The 15,913-nt window shown below is 41.0% G+C and overlaps 1 protein-coding gene across 4 annotated transcripts in view; it reads right to left on the reverse strand.

Annotated features, from left to right (window-relative positions):
* DPP4 (dipeptidyl peptidase 4) overlaps positions 1-15,913 on the reverse strand; it is an 81,912-nt gene that overhangs the window by 37,305 nt on the left and 28,694 nt on the right. For all 4 annotated transcript variants that reach the window (XM_019727293.3, XM_019727294.3, XM_074337130.2 and 1 more), the window contains 4 exons: positions 13,534-13,694; positions 11,445-11,548; positions 3,187-3,322; positions 1,086-1,130 (listed from right to left, as the gene is read on the reverse strand). In XM_019727293.3, coding sequence (XP_019582852.2) covers positions 1,086-1,130; positions 3,187-3,322; positions 11,445-11,548; positions 13,534-13,694 — 446 coding nt within the window. The remainder of the gene's footprint in view (positions 1-1,085; positions 1,131-3,186; positions 3,323-11,444; positions 11,549-13,533; positions 13,695-15,913) is intronic.

Genomic DNA, 15,913 nt, shown 5'->3' on the forward strand with positions numbered 1-15,913 from the left:
CACAGCCTTATCTTTTTAATACATTTCCCTGTTTCCCCTGGATGGAGTTGTGCCTAGTAGAAATGTGTGAAAAGTGGCATCTGTCTGGTTAAACACAGAGAGGAAAAAACATATTTTTTTCAAAGAGTCGTGAGGAAGTGTAGCATGTCTCTTGCCACAGAGGAAACCACTTTTCATGTTGGCAAACCTCTCCCCTCTGCCCAATCAATGCCTGAAGAAAAGGGATGTGAGAATGCTATCGGAGCTCCCACCCCAACTGGAAGGGGCCGTGTTCCTAGACCAGGGGGCCTCACATCACTACCCCTGGAGACGTGAAATCTTGACATGTTTTGTCTCACTTTGTTTCTCTCTTAAAAGGGGCTGAATAGAAGTGGTCATAAAAATTTGGTGAGATTCAGTCTTCATCTTCCACATGAGGTGCCATGATGGCTGGAGTTCCTTCATCAACTTGCTTTGTTGCATGGTTTTAGTGCAATGTGGTCAGTGATTCTGCCCAAGGCATAGCTAGGTAGGAGTGAGAGTCTCTGAGGGTCACTGTGCTTTCTTGGACACAGCTCCGCATCTGGGGCCCATCAAAGTGTGAACCCATATGAGTATGATTTCCTCCAAAGAGAGATGCATAGTAGGTGTGGTGTGTATGCCACTGAATTTCTGCTGGATGTACCATAGTCACAGCTCCTTACGCATTTCTACAGGCTGTGATGGAAATTGTGTTTTCCACCTCTGAAGCGCATAACCGCAAATATGAGGTCAACAAGTACATTCAGCCTTTTGGCCGCCGTTCAGCAATGGTAGTTTTTAACTAACTTATTGGGAGCTACAATATGCCTAGAGACTGTCTTCTGTTTTGTCTGCACTTCCTTGATTTTCTACTTGTCCCTTTACTTTTTTCCAACTGAGTATGCTATATATTCTCTGTAAAAATATATCTCTACAGGATAATTTAAATATTTTGAAGAATAGGTCAACTAATATCTCTGTTATTAACAAATAACATCGGGCCCTTGTTTGGTGTATCTACATATTAAAGAGCTCTGAGAATCTGATCCACACTACAGAAAAGCCCATAAGTCTTAAATACTTACTCTTCCAACCCAGCCAGTAGTACTCATTTCAATGTGTTGCCGTGCCTACGGAGGGAAAAAGACAGTGTTTCAAAGAGAAGTGAGATAGGAATTCAATTCTTTAGCCTCACTTTGTGGCAATATAAGCAAAATTGCACTTACAATAAAATAATTGAAAACTTTCTCCATTCGTATATTTAAATCTATGTTAGTATTTTTACATAATCACGTCATTTACCTCTCTTTTCTAGAGCTCTGTCCTGGGTCCATACCCACATGCTGACCTGGGAGTCTACCAGCATTTCAATTCAGCCACACTGCTGAAGATAATGTTATCTTTCCTCCACCCCCACGAGCTTGTTCTTAACTCCTTCATTCTTCTCCTGGTTAGTGGCACCAATTCACCCAAGCCAGAGGCCTGGGAATCATTCTAGACTCCTACTCTTTTCAATCACCCACTTTAGCCCCTGTGATTTAGTTCTTTGACTTCTCTTATCTTTCTCCCCCACTATTGCCATCGTTCATGTCCAGTCTGACTTCCCTTGGTCCATTGCTTGATCTGGTTAGAGACCCTGCTGCTCTTCTCTCCTTCCAATCAGCTCTCCACCCTGCTCAACCCCAGCCAACCTCATTTGGCAATAGACAGCTCCATCTCATGATTCTCACCTATTTAAAACCATGAAAAGCTCCCCATATCTTATAAGACAAGCCCAAACTCCTCAGAATAGCACCTGACTCAGTCTATATCTCTAACCTCAGTTGTCACCATTATCCCGCTCCCCCCACCTAGTCCTATGTACCCCTAGGCCCTGCATGCTTCCAGGTATTCACACTAGACACCTTTGCACAGCCTCTGCACACAGGGCTCATATGTCCCTATCTGCTCAGCATTTGGAAATCTATGCCAGGTGGCTCCAGGTCGCTCCCACATCGTCTCCCATCCCACTGTGTCTGCTCTCAGTTGAGTTGATCATTTTCATTTGCTCTACATTTCTAATACTTGCTTATACCTTTTTAATGCTCAATACCCTGAACTTAGGATGGTTTAATTGGCAGGCAGCAGAGCTTGGGTATGGCAATTTGCATGCTGGTTGTCATGGGAGCTAAACGAGCTCCCTAACATTATTGAACCTCATTCTCCACAGTATGTGGCTACTATGAGTGTTCAAAATGGTAACTATTATTATTGATTTTCATAATGGCATTCCATAGTAGAACATAAACATTTTGGGAAAAGGCATGCTATATAATTTAAAAAAAAAAAAAATCCAGAGCTTAGCATAGAGCTTGGAACATAATATGTATTCAATGTTTGTTGCATAAAGAAATGAATGAATCAAGATACAAGGTGCCCAAACTTTTTGAAGTGAGAATCTGCCCGGTGCCCAATCAAGATGGGAGCAACAAGTGGAGGTACATAGGACCCATTACTAGAAAAGCAGTTTGTGGAGGTGTCTCTGACATATGCCAGCACATCTCCACCAGGCTCTACCCCTCCTGAAAGGATTGGCTCCCAAAGGGGCTTTAATTCTGATCCACTAGCCTGGCTGGACCTTGTGGTCTCTTGGCTGGAAACACCCCCAGTACCTCAAAGGTGATGTAACATTTGCATTTCCTTCAATGTTGCCACCTCTCAGACTAGTAGTTACTCTATTTAGATTCTAAAGCTGTTTACTGCTTAAAGATAGTCACAGTACGGTAACAGGCTTGTAGCCTCTTGATGTTTGTTTTGTTTCACGTGTACTCAGCCAGTCATTCCCCATTTCCTGTATTTTCTCTATTGAAACGCACATCATTAACCTTGAAGCCCCTGGCTCTCTTGGAGTTTTGATTTTTGACATCAAATTCTATCTTCTGGGTTTCCGATCACCCCCCCTTCCCAAGCGATAGTATCCATAACCAAAACAATAAGACTAGTGAGTGAAGGTGAAACAAAAGCCCCACCAGGTATCAGGTTATTTAAAAGTTAGTCAAGACTGGCCCCTATGCCTCAGGGCCAGACAAAGAGAAAGACTAGAAACTCCAACGTCATTGCCTGATTCCCAACCACTCACTCTCTCCTTGTTTTCAAACAGCCCTTCGATGATGACATGTAGAAGCAGAACATCCCATTCAGCCTTACCACTGAACAAGTCCATCCTTCATTAGCCTCATCATAGTCACAAATATCCATGACTGAATAGTTCTGAATTCTCCGGAGCCATTGCAAGGAAATCCTTTCTTTGGTTACCCATGTCACATCACACAAGTAGTGATCCCTGGAAGGAAGGAAGGAAGAAAGGAAGGGAGGAGAGATTTATTATTATTATTATTTTTATTTTTATTATTTAATTAATTATTTCCAGATCTTGGTATAAATAGACAATTTTACTCAATGAAATGAACCTTCATGGGGATAAAATTTTACATGGTTGTTGAAAGCATTTATGGGGCTCTGTGGAAAGTCACTTCATAAGGTGATCTGATCACACATTCCCAGCTGGACAGGTCATGGTGGGTGGTTATGCCCCAGGCATATAACTTCTTTAGAAAAGGTTTACCTTTGCCTTAAAAGCAAGCCCTGTCCATTATTTCTGTGCATCTGTGTTAACACACCTTTGAAATGCCTCTTTTCAGACCCCTCAGAAGCAAAACCACTCTCAAGAGAGCACACAATCTTGCTAATTATTTTGTAATCCAATCCCCGCCTTGCCTTCTCCCACCTTCATGTAATCTTCCATATATTCCCTCCTTAACCCAAATGCATAAAAAGAGCAGCAAACAGCCATTGTCTGAAGCATTTTTTCTCAGTCGGTTCAGATCTTGCTTCCAGGCATATCATCTATTTGGCTCAAATAAATTTTTGTAAAAATTCTCTGCAGGTTTGGACATCCTTACATTGACACCATAATATTTTACCTTTTCTTAAAGCTTAAAGTGTAATTTACTTTTAAATGGAAATTAAAATAAATCTGACGGGAAGAAAAGCAACTGACATCATACAGTGGTGTAGCATACGTGATTAGCACCATGGCTCAGGACTTTTCAAGTCCTCAACGTGGCCTTTGGTGGTGCCAGGGAGTCCACAGTGACATTTTCCCATCTCTTTTCTGCTATCTTATGGGAACATTACTGTAAGGCCAGGGACACTGGCTGAGATTCAGGTATTTTCTGGTAATTTGACGTGCTTCTCTAGAAAATTCTTCTTATTAGGGTAAAACTACAACTGACTCTTTATTCAACTTTATTTTCAAAGGGGAAAAAATTGACTCACATCTCTACACATTCTTAAAATCAGATAAATATATTGTAAAAAACTTTTCTCAAGAGTCAAAACATGAATCATGTTGAAGAAATTAAGAAACCCTTTGGTATTTTAACATAAATTTGTACAAATAGAGATATCTCTAGCAGTGCACCCTCCGCCCACACATAACTTTAAAAATTTGGGGAATTACGTTTTGATTTGTGGTGACATGCGTGGAATGATTTTTGTATGACTATTCTTAAATCACTCTTTTCCACTGTCTGATCAAAGTCTTGCTTCCTTTCATCAGAAGGATTACAAAGGAATCTCTTCTTCCCCCATTTTGCAGCCTGGCTCTATGTTTGTATTCCCTCCTTCCCACCAGCCCAAATGCTCTAAAACCATCTCTTGCCCTTTCCTACACAGGCTGTGCCTGTCCCTCCTCTTGTCACTTTGCTCTCCTTACTTGACTGCAAGGTCTCTGAGGCAGGGACACAGCTATCTTGTTCACAGGAAACCCCAAGGCCTAGCAGAATACCTGGCACAAAACAGACACTAAAATGCTATAGCTTGCAGCATTAAAGAAAGGAAAAAATCCTATCCTGTTCTTTGTGGCCTAAATAGCTCTGTCCTTCCTCAGACGTCAACAGATCACTTCCCAGCTCCATTCTCTTCATGGACACTAAATCAAAAACAAATGCTTCTTGAACACTTAGGATGGATCAGGTGCTGGGTAAAGTGTGTTAAACCCCTTACCATTTCCTATCTCCCTTTTATAGCTAGAGATACTTAATGTGTTCATACACCCCGGGTACCTGGGCCTCTAGGCTGTCCCCACTACAGGTGGTAGACACCAAAAGAAGACTAAACCCCTTCACCTAGCAGCAAAGTACCACTTTCCCACAAGCAAGGACTCCTCTCTGTTCTAGTCCTTTCTCTTGCTTACCTAGTCTGCACGGCTGGTATTCCATGAACACCCTCTGAGGTTTCCCAGCTGTCCGGCTTTGTTCTACCTGTCCTTCAGTCTGAAAGGGCTGCCATACTCTAACTCCTTTAGGTCTTACTCAGATACCCCCCATCCATGATGCTCTCTTGGAAGCACCCCTCCTTCTGCACCACTCTCATCAGTCTTATGGCGCTTATCAAGAGGTGCCAGCCACCACAGGATCTGAGAGTGGGAAAGCTTCTTTCCATGCCCAGGAGCAAGGGCGCTCCATCTAGTTTAATTCTTCTGCTTATGCCCAATACAGAGGCATTAAATGAGAAAATAGAAAGGCAAATAAATCAGATAGGTAATAAATACTTGCAAAGGGAATGCAAGAATGAAAAGCAAGGCAGAAAATGAAACTTCTTGAAGTTAATTTTCTAGAGCAGGGGTCAGAAAAATTTGCAGTAAAGTACTAGGGGGTAAATATTTTAAGCTTTGAGAGCCACATTCTCTCTGTCACAACTACTCAACTCTGCGTTTGCAGCACAAAAGCAGCCTGAGACAATAAGTAAGCAAATGAATGAAGCTGGGTTCCAATGAAACACTGAGATTTGAAGTTCATATAATTTTCACATGGCATAAAGTATGATTCTTCTTTTGATTTTTCTTCCCAAACATTCAAAAATGTGAAAACCATTCATACTTGCAGATTATGAAAGATAATCTGGGGGTGGGGGGTGGGGTAAGTATTTGCTTAGGGGTCACTGGTGTGCTAATTTCTGCTCTACACCAGTAGTTATTATTATTTTAGGTGAAAATCGCTTCATAAATCTGATGAAAATTATGTACCTCTCTCTAGGGGAAAAATAAAGTATCTCCACACCAACACATATATCCATTGGGAACATCCATTAGGAACCTCGCAAAAGAACTTCCCCTTTTCTAAGGTGGCCTGGTAGTGGGATGGGACAGTTGAGGGGGGTAGAAAACCGTTACGCAATATCAATGGGTCACCTGGTACTGAGTGCTATATCTACCAACAGCCATAAATTATGCTTTCAATTTCAGAAATCAGCCATAGAAAAGTAACTTTTTCCCATTTGAAAACATTGAGTAATGGAATTTGGGAAGTTTGCCAGAAAGCTCATATGCATCTGGCATCTTCTCTGCCCATTCCTCTGCCTATTTCTAAATCAGAGCTTCATGGACTTGTATCCTCTGTAGCCCAAGGTGTACTCTGTACCCTGTGAGTGCCCAATAAGATGGTTTACCAGCATAGCGGACAATAAATATTGAATTCTTGCATATATATACTTCTCTTCAATCACAATGTCTCTTTGGGATTGGGAATTGGGGGGGGGGGAGACAGAATGAGGGTGCATATCCCAGCCCTGAGCTGAGATCATGCCAGGCCAGATGTAAATGAGTCATGAAAAAGATAAGGAAGGAAACCAATGGGTCCATTTTACCTTTTATTGGAAGGTTTAAATCCACATTTAAAACCAGAAAAACCCAACAAGCAGGATTATCAACTATAGTTTGCACTACATGCTGACTTCATTCTGTGAAACAAGCAACTGTTGAGTAGACGTTGGCTATGTAATGGTTGGGGGAGGGGTAGAAGAGTAACTGTACAGGCAGCCTGACCGCCCCCTGAGACAGTGACTACCTATCCCAGGTTAGACATAGTGACTAAACAAGCTCTTCTAACTTCTGGAAGGGGTCTGTCCCAGGGGACTATGGTTGATTTTAATACTAAAGCAATGGAGTAATTTAATAATAATAGGTCACACCTATGTGGAATCTACTACACGTGCCAGGAACTGTTCTCAGTGCTTGATATAAAACCATATGTGGTAGGAAAGTTAGAGTTCACGTTTTGCAGACAGAAAAAAACGGCAGTGCAGCTAAATTAAGTAACTTGCCCAAAGTCACGTAGTAGAAACTGTTGGAGCCAAGATTCAAACCGAGCAGTTGGCTTCAGATTTTCTGCTTCCCTGTAGAACCTCTACACATCCCTCTGGTAAACATTGCTAGGTCCAGCCTCTTGCTTCTTTTCAGGATAAAATGCCTCACTGTATGAAATCTATTTATTCCTAGAGAGTGTGTGTAAACTGAAGGATTGAAATTTATAAAGCAAATCATATTTAAATGCATTGAGAGAGACTCGCTTTGTAGTCATACTACAGAGAATCCCTTTGTAAAGTGACTGTCGCCTTGCAAACAGTAGGCACTTAATAAATGTTTGTTGAGTGACATTAATTCCCCTAATTTGTATAAATGTTTCTTTTGATATATTAAAGATACTTACAATAAGGTACTCATTACTAGCTAGAAAGAATATTGGAGAGAAAACTGCTACTAAGAGCTAGTGCAGACGGCGGAGTGATTAATTCAGTGAATCACCCAAAGAAGTGGGCGTTCTGCCAGTGCTGGCCTTGGGCTCCATGCCACCCTCTGCTCTGATAGGGATGCCAACCCTCCCGGGGCCGCTGGCAGATCGCTGAGGAGAGGAATGGGTGGGGTGACACGGAACAGATCTGAGGGATCAGTACTCTAGCATGTGAGCGCCTAATCTGGCTCCTTTCTTGCAGGTGTCACTGGCTTCCAGGGTACTTTAGTCCAGTTCATTTACTCTCTTGGGTGACAACCCCAGATCCTGATGTTCCTTCTTTATAGACCAAGGGTCATCAACTGTTCAGAGGAGACAGCACAGATCAGGGAAGGACAGATCATGAGCTGGGTGTGATGGGCCCCCCCGAAGCCATTAAGCAGATGTCACGTAGGGTCACCTCAGTAGAATTCACCCTCCCCAATCCTCCACCTGTAGGCCACAGAATTTTCGAATGGCTGGGAGAAGACAGAAAACAGGGATTGCTATGCAAGGTCATTTTGAAGGCCATCTTTGGTGCTGGCTATATAAACTCCTATTTCCTACACACAAAGTCATCTCTCCATCCATTCCTCAACTTTGTCCATTTATTCTGTAAATATCAATTGGACAGTTGCGATGTCCCAGGCACCCTGCTAGGTCCTGCCGATATTATTGTAAGATTGACCCCCTACCTGGGGAACATGTCTTACTTCAATCCAGCAATGTGAAGCAGTGCTCTAAACAAAGCAGTTAGGAGGTTTATGATTTTGCATTCTATGTTGTTTTCTCCCAAATGTTTTGAACTCTCAAATTCCCAGTAGGTGTAGCCAATACAAACAAACAGCTTAAGAAATCGAATCAACTTGAGCTCTGAGTTAGTGAGGGCAGCCGGGAGGCTCACCCAGATTCAGGTTCAGGATCGGGTCACTGGCAGTGACCTGGATGCCCTTCTCACTTGTTATCAGAGGAGCCCACGCCTAACAAACCGCAATCCAGCTTCATCCTCCTGTAGGATTTCACCTGCTGGAAGCTCTGTGGTGAGAGGTCAGGGCCTAATGGGAAAATTAGTGATGGGCACATGGGCAGAGGCAGGAAGAATCGTGCTGAGCCTAGCCGGGCCTCACGCTCCAGGAATAGTAAATTACTAGGTCGCTACAGAGGCTGTTGGGCAGTTTACTAAGAGGCATAACGTGCCAGGATTGATTTGGTCTTGCAGGATATTTGTCTGAGGCCAGGAAGCAGAGCACCACCAGGTATTAGAATGATTGCCCCCAAAATGGACCTCGAGCCTGGTTGTAAAAAAGCTGGGTCCTTACAGGTGTTAACTGAGACCAGAGTTGGATTTGCAGTTTCCTATACAACATATTCCTGTGGCATTTCTGAGAACAATTCTTTGGTAAAATACATTCCACGCAAAATATCCCCAGTGAGGGAGACATGTGTAAAGAACTACAAAGCACAAAGATGTAACGATGTATTCATGTAGGATGAACAATAAGTCTTTAGAACTGTGTAAGTTTCTTGAGCTCAGCAACTCACAACTGCACCTTGGAAAGTGATTCCTAAGTGGGGAAGACTCCATCTCTTCATCTGTGAAATGGTTGTGAAAATGACACCACAGGGAGTGTCTGGGGAATAAATGATACCTGAGCAGACACCAAGCACAGTCCCCACCCATAGAAAACACTGAGTACATTTTAACTCAATTATTCAATTATTCGGTCCGGCAGCTGCTGGCCACTGTCTCATTCCCAGGTCCCATGCTAACTTGCTGAGTGACCTTGAGCAAATGAGTTTACCTCTGTGCACCTCAACTCTCTCCTCTATGTCTCATAGTGGTGTTCTGAATGTGTTCTGGAGTCCCTGCAGGTTCTGTCTCATCTCCCGAGACTCCTGGGGAAACGCAAAGGGACTAGGACTGGGCCTACCACCTGAGCAGTGGTCCCCATGTGTTTTCTGGCTCTGCACGTCTGTGTGACATCTCACTTGAACAAAGATTTCTGGGTCCTTACAAAAAGTCTGTCAATCACTGGTGAGCTCTAAAGGCCTTTCTAGATCTAATAGCTTTCAGAGCAGGAGCTCATGGCTCATCCTTCCTGCACACAGATATTAGTGGTCGACCTAGAGGTCACACCTGGCCCCGCTGCTCTTTCCTGGACAGCCATGCGTTTTCTCATGCCCCGAGTTCCTTCCACTTCAGTGCTTTTTCTCCCTATTGTGCCCTGCTGTGATCAGCCTATCTGTGCCATCTGTCCATTATTCAGGATGCTTTCTTTGATCCCTGGGTCATGAAAAACCCATTCCCCTCTCCTCAGAATGCCTCCAGCCTTTTGTTTATATTTCAGTCATGTTTGCTTTTGGAGTAGTTTATAGGAGTGCTTTATATCCTCTACTGGATCATAAGTCCTAGAAGGGCAGAAGCTCACTGAGGATGCTTGTGTGTGTAAATAGTGGGTGTTCAATCAATGTTGATTGAAGCGAGGGCTGGATGAGACCAAACATCAGATTTTAGAACCTCTGGGTAAATGTTTATAACCTTGGACAAACTCAGGAAAAAACCATAGTTTTAAATTTACTGATAATTGAGCTCCCCCTAGAATGAATATGTTAATGTAAATATTTCTAACCAAGTGAATGAATTAATAACCACAGAGCAAAGCCTACAGCATGCCTGATGTATTAATAGTAAATGCAATCCTGAGAAAGTGCTGCTTCCATATTGCTCTGATGACAGCTTCTAGAATCTGAGGGCACTAGCTGAATTCACACAATGGGAGACACCCAGCAGAGTGCTCACAGCCCTTTTTCTCAAGTCAGAAAGGCAGCTTTGAATATAGACTCCTCCTTGGTCATTTTCTTAACCTCTAGGCCTCATTTTATTATCTGTAAAACAGGCATGTGATAATAGTTATTGGAGAGAGAGAGTTACTTTAAAGACTAAAAAGATAAAACACGTGATAATACCCTGTGTCTTGCACACAGTGAGTGTTCAATATGTGTTATTCTTTAACAGTAACAACAAAACCAACACAAATAAAATAAATGAATAGGGAGCAACTTGATAGCCCTAAATTGCACGCAATACAGAGATTATCTTTTACGGGAAAATAACAAGGGGCTGAGGATGCTCAATGCAGAATTTTAAGCCACCAAGGATTATTTAAGCACATCCTGAGGCACATCAGCAACGTAAGGATCCTTAAATTTAATCCACAGATTCGCTGAATTTCTCCACTTCTTATAAAGACCTGCAATACCTCATGTGACCTGACCTTACTCCTATCACTCTCTTCACTCAGATGACTCCAGTCATCCTGTCCTCCTCTAAGGCACCAAGCATATTCCCTCTGCAGGGTCTTTGTACTTGCTCTTTCTCTGCCCAGTGATGGTACCCCCAGCTATCCGTGTGGCTAGATCCCCTTCTTTCTTCACATCACTGCTCATAGGTCATCTCATCAGAGAGATGTCCCCTGACCCGTCCCCCACCATCAGCATCAGCATCACCATCACCATCATCTTTGCCCTGCTTTGCCCTGGTGACAACATTTGTCACCACCTGACATTTTATATTTTTATCTGTTTCCCTGGTGGTTATCTGCCCTCCCCACCTTGAGTGTAGGTTCCATGACACGAGGGACTTTGGCTGCTCTATTTATCATACAACTCCATAACTCAACTGTGCCCAGCACAGCGACAGGAAGTGTGCTCAACAAGGAGTGGCTTAGTACAAGAATGAATGACCGCCAGCCTGGGTGAAACCATGGGAGGCTATCACTGATTCTGCTATTCATTTTTAAAATATTCTCCCTGGGAGTTATGAAACTACCCACGCATTTGGGTCAAGAGTCTTACCCTATTAATATAGAAGCAGGAGCAACGATTTGTTTAGGAACTGCATTGGTGAGATTGTCCGTATTTACAACAAAGAACTTTACAGTTGGATTCATAGCTCCTGCCTAGGAAAAAACAATCATGGAATTGGTATTGACCAAAAATATAATATCATTGCACAAGTTTAAAACTGTACAAAACTGGGGGGTGGGGGGTGGGGGGTGGGAGATGAAGGTAAGGGGGATCAAATATATGGTGATGGAAGGAGAACTGACTCTGGGTGATGAACACACAATGGGATTTATAGATGATGTAATACAGAATTGTACACCTGAAATCTATGTAATTTTACTAACAATTGTCACCCAATAAATTGAATAAAAGAAAAAAAAAACTGTACAAAACTGTCTTCATTATAGCCATGCAGTTAATCAATTTAATAGTTTACTATATACCATTAAATTAATTATATGTTCTGTATTAAATTAATATATACTATAAAGTTACAATACTCAGACAACTATAATCAAACAATATTGATAAAATGAACATAAGGGAGAATCATGAAATGTAACCTTTCCATATTCAAGCAGAAATACACACACACACACACACACACACACACACACACACGATGTCAAAAAAATGTACACACATTTTAAGAAAGGGAAAAAACTATTGAAGTTGTAATACTCAATATATGCTGATAACAAAAGATGAATACAAGTCACATATGACTTCTGCTATATATATATATATATATACTTGATATATATATATATATATATATATATACTTTATATATATATATATATATATATATATATATATATATATATGACTTGAAGGCCCAAAACATTCCTGTTTAAATAATAAATATTCATAATTTTTATATACTCATACAAACAAGTGTGCATTTCATGAAACCAATTGTTATTTTGCAAATATACCCTGACTCCAGAAGGCAAGAAGTCTATTGGCTGACCACTAGGAAGAATTCCTTTGGTTCAACCAAAGACATAGTCCACAAAGAAAATTAGTTTCCCTCAACTAAGAGCCAATAATGTTAATTAGGAAGCCATCATTTTCACTCCAAATTCAGGTTTACCATGTTGGAACTTTACAATAAATAGTATGACAGAAATCTATAAAATCTTTTTATATATGCACATAGATCTGACTGACAAATTAGTTAGAAATAATATATTTTTAGTAAGAACAATTTGTGGTTTATTTGTTTTCTTGCCAGTTTCACTCATCAAAAAATAACATTTCACTGGAAATATATCTCCATATTTAGTCTGTGATCTCTTTTTTTTCTTTTAACTTTCCCTGTTCCCCTGTCTTCCTAAAATGGCAGCTTTTCATAAAACAAATTGAGTGAGTTGGTAAACAGAACAAACAAAGAAAGTCCCTTTTTCCAAATTTCTTATTGCAAAAAAACTCTTTATTATTAGATTGTCCTATGGACAATATTGTGGCCATTATTATTATGATACTAGTGAAGAATCGTGGTTCCTTGCTAAACTCCCTTCTTCTTCAGCTTACACTGCTTAAGAAAGCTCTTCAATTTTCATAAACATGTATCCCGGAGCGGGAGAACAGCCTTGAAAACCAAGACATGACACTATTATTCCAAATGTAGAATGTGTGAAATTTACGTTAGTGCCAAATCTATAATAGAACCACTAAAACTAGTCATGTATCTGTTAATTAGTAATACAACCTGATACATAACCAAGCTTTTCAACTTCATCTAGGGCACATTCCAACTTCTACAAATGAGATGAGCTTGTGATTCAATTATAGCCTCTCTTTTCCTCCATTCAAACATTTTCAGTTCCCCTACCTCTTTCAAAAGCATTTTCCCCATCTTTTTCGGCTTGTCATTCCTCAAAGTTTTTGGAGAAATTACAAAACCTTAAATCACACTCTTTCCTGGGATAATAAAAATACTTTAAAATTGCCAGATGCTGTTGACTTCAGCAAGAGTAATCACAGCAAGCTGTTGAAGAGAGACTGACAATATTTTCATTAGCAGGAAAGGATTAAATGAAACCATTCTTTTCCCATCAAATCACAGAACCACTATATGAATAGGAGCACAGACCTTTGGATATGGAAGATGCACAGTCTTTGGGTACTGCAGTGACTCATCAAAGTAGACGGAGAATTCAATAGGTGGGACTTGGGTGTCGTTAAACTGGGCATATGCTAAAAAAGTGCTGTTTGGAGACCACCACAGAGCAGAGTGGGTACTGAAGATTTCCTCTGAAAAAAAAACACCATAAATTGTTCTGTTACAAGAAGTAGCTGATAAATTGGCTTTGGCATTCAAAATATTGTTCTCATTAGCTTTAGTAATTACAGTAGAGTTCAACTAATGAATCACTTTGCATTTGCTGGGCTTCCAAAATCAGAGGAATACAAATGAATAAAAATAAAATCTTCAAGGATAGATTTGGATTGCAAAAATAAGTAACCCGTTGGACTGTTACAGAATATTTTAGCACACAATATTTAATATAAGCTCTATATGTTTTTCTTTATCTTATGAGCCTCTAAATTTATGCCATTAAAACATACTAAAAGTCAATTTCACACAAGGGGCTGATTCTCCTTTCTAATTTTGTAATAGTCAACATGCCAGCATATTCTCCCCAATTAGGTGGGTGGTGTGTGGCTCCATGCTATTAAATCAATATGGTGCCCAGAGTTTACTAGTCTTGGCATAAACAAGGTGTAGAAAGGATGGATTTAGAATGGCAAGGAGCTCCATGAGACCCCTATTGAGAAATATCTTCTTTGCCTAGCCTAAAACTGAAGACTCCCTTGGATTAACACCCTCCTTGGCTGTATAAACTGATGGGTGAGGAAAGAGGGTCAAAGAGTGATACGAAAGAAAGGCAAGGTCTTGCTTTCTGTAACACTGTTGAACTCGTTCTCAATCTCCAGCAAAGGTAGCTCCTTCCTATACATACTATGAAGTCTACTGTTGGGACTCGCAACCTCTGGCTCTTAAAATGCCAGAACCTCTTTTACCAACTGGGGATGGAAGATTCAAGTAGACTAGATACAGAGAGACTCCTAGTCCTTTATGGTGATTTAATCCACAAATCTCACGTTCCGCTGCGAGTGTAAGGGTAAGAACAAAAGCACAGAAACTTGAATCTTAGAAAAGGAAACCATCTATTTCAATCACTTTTCTGATTCTTGAGGCTTCCTTACAAATTTCTCCCAAGTGCTTCTTTTCAGTAATAATAACAATAGTAGTACTAGTTACCATAATAATAACAATAATACAATATAATAATAATCATGGTGAGCAGGGGGCATATAATGAATGCTAACCATGCACCAGTCATTGATAAGCAACTGACATCTATTATCTCAGTTAATCCTCTCAATAACTCATTGTACACATGAGCAAAGAAAGGTGGGTAAGCTTAAAGACAATAAGTAATTTGCTCAGGGTCACACGGACAGTAATTGATAGAATCAAGAATGAATCCAGACTTGTTTGGTGTGAGTCCCTGCTTTTTACTCTACTTGTCACTTCCTGCCTCTTTTCTGAACTTCTAGTAACAGAAAACCTTGTACTTGTTAAGGCAGCCTGATCCCCCTTTGACTGCTTTATATCATTTATGTAGCAATGTAGAATTTACAAAATGTTGATTTAATTTAGTCTTCACAAAGATCCCTGAGTGAGTCTATTCATAGCCCATTTTACAGAGAAAGCAACTAAGGCTGAGAAGGATTGAGTGAACGAGGGACAGATATTATAACACAGGCCTTGCAATTCCAAATCAAGGGGTTTTCCCACTAAGGACTTCTTCATATACTGAGTTGATGTGTCACTCCTTGTGGCTTCTATCCATTGGTTCTAGTCTAAGGTCAAGACGCAATTACGTGAAGTGAATACAATTACAGCAAGGTTGTAATTTTTAAAATTTCTTGTAAGTACAGGTAGCACGTAGTGTTCTGTGTTTTGAATTAGTGGTTATTTGGAACACAGAACATATTTCTCCATCTCAATGATCATCAAAACTATTGTTATAAAACTACTTTTGGTCAAACTAAAAGTCCTGAGAATGAAGGGACCATGGGTAGGGAGGATGGAGAAAACAGGGAAGAAAAGATTTCCAGCCCTTCCTGATACAAAGCTGTCTGTGGGCATGGTTGTCTGTGGTACCCCCTCCACCCACACTCTGAACGTCCCTCTCCATACCCTGATGCCTTTCATCCCGCCACTCTGACCTTCCTTACGTATTCCCTGGACTTAGAGTCCTCCCCTGAATAGAGCATTTAAGTCACCCCATGACAATTATTTGTTGGCCTCTTTGTTTCCCTCTCTGGTCTGAATTCCCTGAGAGCAACAGTTCAGTAGCATTTGTGTCCCTAGCACCTGGCACAGCACCTCGCAGATGGTTAGCACTCAGTGTGAACTGCACTGAATTACCCACACCCCCCACTGTCAACAGTACTACTTC

Source organism: Rhinolophus sinicus, chromosome 17, assembly GCF_057876585.1.
Source record: "Rhinolophus sinicus isolate RSI-liver-muscle chromosome 17, RSI-T2T, whole genome shotgun sequence".
Taxonomy (NCBI): Eukaryota; Metazoa; Chordata; class Mammalia; order Chiroptera; family Rhinolophidae; genus Rhinolophus; species Rhinolophus sinicus.